Source organism: Apium graveolens, chromosome 2 (genome assembly GCF_009905375.1).
Source record: "Apium graveolens cultivar Ventura chromosome 2, ASM990537v1, whole genome shotgun sequence".
Lineage (NCBI taxonomy): Eukaryota > Viridiplantae > Streptophyta > Magnoliopsida > Apiales > Apiaceae > Apium > Apium graveolens.
Genome location: NC_133648.1, coordinates 217,397,087 through 217,405,761, shown reverse-complemented (window position 1 = coordinate 217,405,761; position 8,675 = coordinate 217,397,087). Strand labels below are relative to the sequence as shown.

General features: G+C 34.0%; 1 protein-coding gene across 1 annotated transcript; it reads right to left on the bottom strand.

Annotated features, from left to right (window-relative positions):
• Positions 1 to 2,960: 2,960 nt before the first annotated feature.
• On the bottom strand, positions 2,961 to 3,782 carry LOC141696859 (uncharacterized). The gene has a single exon (XM_074500994.1). It carries the CDS (start codon positions 3,780 to 3,782, stop codon positions 2,961 to 2,963), a length of 822 nt encoding a protein of 273 aa, XP_074357095.1.
• Positions 3,783 to 8,675: the final 4,893 nt, after the last annotated feature.

The window sequence follows — 8,675 nt, the reverse complement described above, 5'->3', positions numbered from 1 at the left end:
AATGTATAAACTGGTGAACAGTTTGGGATTAGATTCATATAATGTTTAATCAGTTAATAATCTAATATATTACTTAATATGTATATGACAGATACCCGTGAACAAATGGAAGCACGAGGAACAAACATAAAGTTACTGGAAGATTCAAACATTGTTAGTAAAGCTATTATTTCCATTCTTTAACAATCCTTTTATGTATATATATATAGTTTAATCTCATTTAACCGTAAGATCGGTTTCACAAATCAACTTGAATTTTTTATTCTATAATTTATGTTTTACATTATAGCTCAAGTACTATAGCAAGGACTATCCTTCATTCCTTGTTTTTCTGCCGGGATTTAGAGATGACAGAGAGGTTGATTATGTGGTGAGATTTCTTTTAATGCTTATTATGTTCGAAACATATTAAGTATTTGATACATATGCCATATTAAATTATAAACAATTTTAATCATATCGTAGAGGCTACCAGAAAGTTTCATTACAGCTGTTCGATCAAAGATACCGGGAACTGTTGTAATACAAATAGCCAATGGACATGAGTCACATGTTCGATTTAGGAAAACAGAACAATCTCTTTGTCATATGTCAGAATTTAATAGGGATTGTCGTGATTTGTTTGGATCAATAATGATTTTCTCTTATAATGGAAATGGAAATTTCTTTGCAAGTTTTTTAAAAGATGACTTAAGTGAGGTGATTTATTTCCTGAATCGAACTATACCACGTGGCACGTTTTATGATCAAGGTGACTTTCTCATTCTCAATTCCAAAACTCAATCATATATGTACCTTCTTTATTATAGTAGTATACTTTTCAACCTGTAATTTGAATTAAATTGTAATTTCAGATCTCACAAATGGGTTTGGATGGAAGATACTTGTGTTTCTCAACAGTGAGGAAACTAAATTTGGAGAAATAGTAAGTAACTGAAAACCAGTATTTTCTGTGTTGTTTTTGTCAGCAAGTGTTCATGTAACTAAAATTTCTTATTTCAGATAATTTTTAAAATTAAAAATATTAATTTTAGTGTAAAGCTACCATAATATTTGTTTGTTGGATTATATTTCCTAGGTGGTATAATGCGCTTTAACCTTTTTGTGTTTTTCAGCCAATTCCGGGACGATTCCGGAGATATTTTGGAAAAGTGCTTTCACCTAATTTATCATTTTTTCTGAGAAATGGAGATCAGTATGACGGAACCTGTTTCCCAAATATTCGGAAAATATATGGCATAACGGATCTTATGGCTGACTATGGTTTAACCGAGTCTGATAAAATCCTACTTACTTACTTTGGCAATGGGAACTTTTTAATCATGGTATTTAACAGTTCAGACGTCGAAGTTATGCCGATGGACAACCGTTCAAGTGATACAGGTCATTGTGCTCTTTTTAAATTCTTAATTTGCATTATGCAACGAATCTATCTATTTTCATCTATCAATTTGCTTAATTATTTTTTTACATATAATAAATATGACCATTGTTTACTTAAATTGATTAATCAATGTTTATCTGAATGTGACAGAAATGGAAAATGATATCGAACCTGAGGAACCAGAGAACGATGAGCTTGATCCGGAGGCTGGTGTGGAGCACATTGCAGCAGGAATACAACATGCAGGATTAAACATTGATCCTATCAATTTTACTGCTGTGATGAGCCAATCCAATGTGGACAACACAACTCATGGACCGTTACGTGAAATGTATAAATCTGTTAATAATATAGTTCGCTGTAACATCATAGTGTTTGTATTATTCTAATATTCTGTAATAACAATTATAGTTCGCTGTTGATATTGTGTTGGATTGATCAGTTTCATAAAAAACTCTTTTTCTGTAGTATATTCCAAAACATATCAGTCCACAAAATTGGTCTTTTGAAGTTGGCGACAGAGTTGTCCTGAGGACTCCAGACGGTGAATGGAGTGTTGCGATTGTGATATCTGGCAGAACTTTTAGGATGTCAGGAGGATGGAACCAGTTTGCAAGAGATAACCATGTATCTTTGAATGAAACTCTGGTTTTCACCCTTTTGGAAGAAAATGATGTCGTATTTCATGTTAGCTTTCCCGGTAGAAATTAATTAACCAGCTATCTCTTAAGCTGATTGAACTTGCTTTTGTCATGTACGGTATTTCGAAAAGACGTTTTGAAGGTTTCTATTACTCTGGCATTTCATAATTTACCATAAACTATGTTCTAATTCCATCAAGTATTTCAAAGTATGTTGCTAAGTGCGAGTATTATACTCCGTTTATTTGTCATTTTATGAATGTTGTATCCATTTTTAAGCATTGTCAATTGAAATCATGTTACATTCGATTGCTTTGTTTAATTTTGATTAGTGTATGAAGGCATCTCAAAATGGATTATTTTCTTCTATTAAATGTATAATAGAATAACAAATATTATTTAACGATTCTTAGAAAGATACAAAAATATTGATCAACACTATGTAAAAAGTGGAAATATTATGTTCAAATCTTTGTAAAAATACTTTACATATGGAAGATCAAATATGGATTTCATATTACTATAAATTAGGCTTTAAATAAGGCAATAATGAATAACTGCAAGATTAGGAAAGTAAGTGATACATATCCACCCTATAAATTAGCAAGATATTCTTTAACAGAAGTTGTTATTAGAGATAAATGCAAATTGTGTAGTCACCGATTTTGATTATCTTTGCTCGACAAATTATAGAAAACTTCTTCAAAAATTACATTAGCCGTTATATTTGTATATCCTCCACTATCACTGTCAATCAGAATATGTAAGCCTGAAGGAGAAGTAACTCTCGATACAACAACATAAAGTTGTCCATGTGTAAACACGGATCTCGGCAAATAAAGTCCAACCTTGTGAAGCGACTGTCCCTGACTCTTATTAATCGTCATAGCATAACACAACTGGACTGAAAATTGAACTCTTTTGAACTCAAATGGCTATTGAGTATCTGAAGGTTCCATTTCTATCCGTGGAATAATGTGAGTTGTTCCAACTTGAGAACTAGTAAGTATATCACATACTATACTATTGGGAAAACACCTTTTGACAATCATTCTTGTCCTATTACAAAGTCCCATGATCTGATTGAGGTTTCTCATGAGCATAATCACGCATCCTTCTTTAATTTTCAAATGATGTTTTGGCAGGCAAGGCATATTAATGGAATTCAAGTATTCAATTAGAAAAACAGAACCAAAATCATTGTTATCACCTTCACTGTCTACCAAAGAATCTTGACTAAAATAAGAGTGCTCCTCTCCTGGAACCTGATCAAGAATGTATGAATTTATATCACCCATAATGGCATTCGTTGGAGTAAGAATTGATCTTTCCCTCAAATAGTCAGCATTCTTTATGTTCTTTGCAAGATCGGGATAAACTACGTCAACAACAGCCTTTAGTGGGTTCTCTCTTGCTCTTATCATAAATTTATCCGGAATCACTACTTCCGGATCACTGATTATATCATCTGGATGAACATTGGGAAGAGTACCATTACCAACATCAAGTACCCACCTTCTAAATTCTGCGATTTCATGTTTTTCTTGTTCTGTTTTCCCAGAGGAAAGACGCATATTTTTTTCTAGTAAGAATACCCGACAATGATCCCATATCTTTGAACTATTTAAAGAAGCACTCACAACCTGTGCTCTTGAAGCTTTTGGTATCACAGGGAGGATTTGCCGAAAGTCTCCTTCAAAAATAATAGTTATTCCGCCAAATGGGAGGCTGGCTCTTTCAGGATCCACTGATGTCATAATATCTCATAAACTGCGATCAACACTTTCGGCAGCATGTCGGTGCTGCATGGGAGCTTCATCCCATATAATCAAACTGGTCTGTTTCAATAATTCACCAAGTTCAGTACCATGCTTGATTCCGGCAACCTAGTACTCATCAACCTTCAACGGAATGTGAAACCTTGAATGAGCTGTTCTTCCCCCGGGAAGCAGCGTAGCTGTGACAACCTCAACCCCGGGGTCAGGAGTTGACGTCACTAAACACCATTACCAAAAATATAAACAACAGAATTATTAATAGAATATACTAACTTGACCCCAAACCAAGATCCGATCCAGGTTCAAGTATAATTCAGGTTCTCATTAATACAAACTCTTTATTCACTATCTAAGACACACTACTTTATTCAGCAACTCTTCAGACCTCATGGTCTGATACAAACTACCTCAGAGGAGCCAGGTCCAGTAGGGGCGGGAACACGGGTTGGTCTGACTGATCTTCTAGGCATCTGCGAAATGTACATAACAGTTTGCAAGGGTGAGCATAATCGCTCAGCAGTACCAAATATGAATAACAGATTAAAACAGTAATGTAACAATAATAGGAACAGAGCTGTAATCATGATATCAACATTTCATAATGATAATCAAAGTAACTGGATATCACTAATTAGCATGCTTTGTGAAAACAACATTATAGTGTGCTGCGTAATACCAGAGTCCAATTTTAGCATGCTAATCATTTTATAAAACCGTTGTATCAATCAATCATGCTTTCATATAATTCACAAATCCCAATCAGATACATAGCGGATATGTGAAGACAGCTGATCAGGCTATCAACACCAGACGGCTCTAACTGCCATCCCATTTACCTGTTCCGGAACTCAGAGACTAGCTAGGTCTCTGACCTGCTTGACTAATTGGTTTTATAATGCGCGCAACCGAATTAGCCTCTTACGCCACCTCAATAGGCCTATCTGGCCCCAATGTATCCCATATCTGACCGTTTTATCCAGTTTTCAAAACACTTGTACCTATCTCCTTTCAAAACCATTTATTTAACCAGCACACATATAAAAATCCAGTTCACAAATCATTTCATTCGAGATAGGTACCTTTCGAAGTTACTTTTCCCCAAAACAATTCGAAAATAGTGATTTATAACTACAGGGGATACGTACTTAAAATGTTTATGTTCCATTACAAGAATAAAACATTTAGCTATTCATATACACTGAACCATAAGAGAATGGTCAGGGGTACTTGCCTTGCAACGCTTTAGAAACCCTAATAGCTTTCACGCTGACTTTGATCCTGGAACAACTCGACTGGGATCTACAATTACAGAATACCCTAATTAGTTATACCGACATGCTTGATATCCTCAAATCCTAATAACCCAAATCCGACAACCCGACTCGTATTATTATTATACACATAAACATGTAATCACATCTCTCGAGCATAAATAGGGATAACACGTAACAAATAATTATGTACGATTATAAATATATTTTTAGAAAATTTTGGCAGCAACTTCTTTATTTATAAGACTACCCGTCGATTATAATCGACGTCAACAATTCTCAACAATTCACAACATTATTCCGTACAACCCAACACCAATAAAAAATTTACTATTTAAATCCAAACATATTTTACATAATTATTTTTATTTTATTTATTTATAGAATTTAGGACTCAGAACATCGTTATCACCGTCCACCGTTGACTCACCGAAGTTCATCGTCAACGGCGACACAATTTATTGGCGCCCGATATAATACGGGTTCCTAAATAAATCATACCGATTATTTGAAAATCATTTCCAACACGAATAATTAATATCACGAATATTAATCAATAATTCCCTGCAATAATGGAATTTAAACAAAATTAAAATCTGCAATAAACCAACCCAACAAAACATAAACAGCCTACCAAAATCCAAACCACAAGCCCAACAGTTAACATAACTGTAAGGCCCAACACAAAACCAAGGCCCAACACAATACCAAGGCCCGAATGAACAAGCCCAGCAAAATAACCCAACTGAACAAACCACAAAAACGAACAGGAACCCAGCCGCACACACACGCAGCGCGTGTAGCAGCACCAACACACAACTGCACCACTGCACAGGTAACACACGCGCCACCGCGCCACACACACACACATACATAAACATAGGGCACACACGTATATATATATATATGTATACCAACTGTATAAATCAAAGCCAAGCCAACCAGAAAACAGGGGCGGCTCACCGGAGGAATCTCCGGAAAAACAAAGAAACGAAGAGAAGGAAGTCACACAGAGAAGAGAGATTTCGAGGAGAGAGATGAGAGATTAACTCGACTGCAAGAGAAAAGAACACGGCTGGTTTTCGGAAATAACAGAGAAGGAAAAGAAAATGAGGCGTGGACACGTATCTGTTAATTGGATACGTGTCAATTTCTTTTTATAAGATTTTGACACGTATCCCAGATATACCCGGGAACTGCAATTTTGTCCCGAAACTGAATTTAACGAAATAAGTTGCGATTAAAACAACCTCTGAAAAATTACGAAAATAGCGCAAAAATATTATAAATATCCCGAAATAAATAAAAATATAAATTTCGAAATTTTTAAACAATTTTTAAGGTACGCTTTATACCCGCTTTTTAACCAATAACGAAACAACGCGCGGGTAAAATGATTTCCGAAAATTTCCAAAATAATTTTAAAATTCTCATAATAATACGAACTTAATAAATTATAAGTTTCATAATTTTTAAAGATTCCCATAATTAAATATGGATTTTAGCATTTAACACACTCAGAAAATTATTTAAAAATGAATAATTTACGAAATATTGATTTCTCAATTTTATAAAGTCCTAAAAATAATTATTGAAATTATAAAATTAGAAAACCAATTTTAAAGATAACCCAAATATTTATGGAATTAAAATTACCATAAAATCACTTTGGAAAGCGAAATAAAATCATATAACTCGCCAATAAACCACATAATTCCAATCCCACATATTAACAAATCATAAATAATTAAATAACAATCAGTAACTATAACACCCCCAAATCCGGGGTCGGGGATCCGGGTTGTCACGAGTTCCATTTCCCTTAATAACACCCAATCTTAATAAACAATCAACTACTCTATACTGTGACCCCACAATAAACACACACACCACAAGTTATAGTCTCAGAGATGAATACCCAAAAAATAACACAAGTCATTTTATTCCACAATTATACGCCATTACACCTAAAAAGAGTTTCTGAATAAATTAACATTTCTTTGCCATTATTACAATTCATAAATATACATAATCTGGTACATCAAAAGTTGAAAGCCTAGCCTATTGGTAGTTCCCACCTCAGCTACAGCGACATCAACGCCTATGGAAAACTGCGGAACGTAACCTATCCGCTCGCGAATTGGGAGCTTGGTCCTGTTCATCTTGTCTATCTGATGTTGTGTGATGAAAGAAGAAAGCAAGGGTGAGCAACAAGCCCACCAAAATAATATGTATAATGATTTACAATATATGAGCATTCTCATAGTACTCATGAAAGTCTTGGTCAAGAAGAAATGAACCAAGTTGATATCTTAACGCGACCAAGTCACAAAATATTCAGTATATATACACATATATACTTTTCACAATCTTTGAAATCCCCTGACATGTATAATATACACAAAGTTCCAGTTTATAACTGTATAAAAATATCGTTGCAAGGTGATCTCATATATCTAACCTTGTCTCAACATTTTTCTGAAAATCTTTGTCATTCATAAGACAATCATTAACTAGATATAAGTTTAAAAGATGAAGTTACAAGATACTCCAATATGCTTATATCTTTTCCGAATACTACTTGAACTACCACCGTTCAAGTTATAATTAGTTTCAAAAGTTCATCACATAGATGAGACTACAAGACAAGATTTGAATAGATTCAATCTTTCAATTTTATTATAAATAATGAAGTTACGAGATACTTCATTCAGTCCCGATATATATATACACCTATATATATACATTTCATACACTCCTTGAAATCCTCTGTTATGAAAATTATAAACAGAGTTGCAATATCCAATGAATTTGGAAAGGAGAAAACCTTGGCATAAACCTGATATCTTGCTGATCAGGCAAAGATACCAATAAGTAAGCTTTTCTACTAGTAGACGGACGAATTCCCCACTGGTCATCACCCTGGTCGCAATAGGACCTTATGCTGGACTGCCACTCAGCCACTTACGCATTTGATGGACTCCCACTGAGCCACTTACACTTTCATGGACGCCCACTGAGCCCATGTTGCTTATGCCGACTCAAATAGATGGACTTACTTCCCGAACGTTGGGTAAGTAATCAATTCATTTACCAAAACCGCAACCTTGTTGCGAATATAAAATACACCACAGAGCCGGATCCCTCTGGTTTTGAGCGAGTATTTAAATCCCCTTTAAAAGGAAGATCTTAAATATATAAAAAATGAGTTTTGGGATCCGCTCTAACTTTTAAAAATAATTTTAAAGACTCGAAAACACTTTAAAGAGTGTTTGGAGTAATGCTGATTTAATAAAGTAAATCAGTCCCAATATTTTAGAAAATATCTGAATATTATTATTTAAATAATATTCCCATAAAGAATAATCTTTATACAAATAATTGAAGTAGAAGTTGTAAAACTTATACTTGAAATGAGTATTAAATAACCAAAGATATACTTATACGAAAGTACTATCTTTATTTGAATAATAAAAAATAAGTTTGATTATCGACACCTTATTCTTTAATAAAATAAAGAATATATTTCAGTAAATAATCGGAGTCATAGGTCCTCAAATAGATATTCAAATAATATTCATTAAATAATATAAACTGAGTC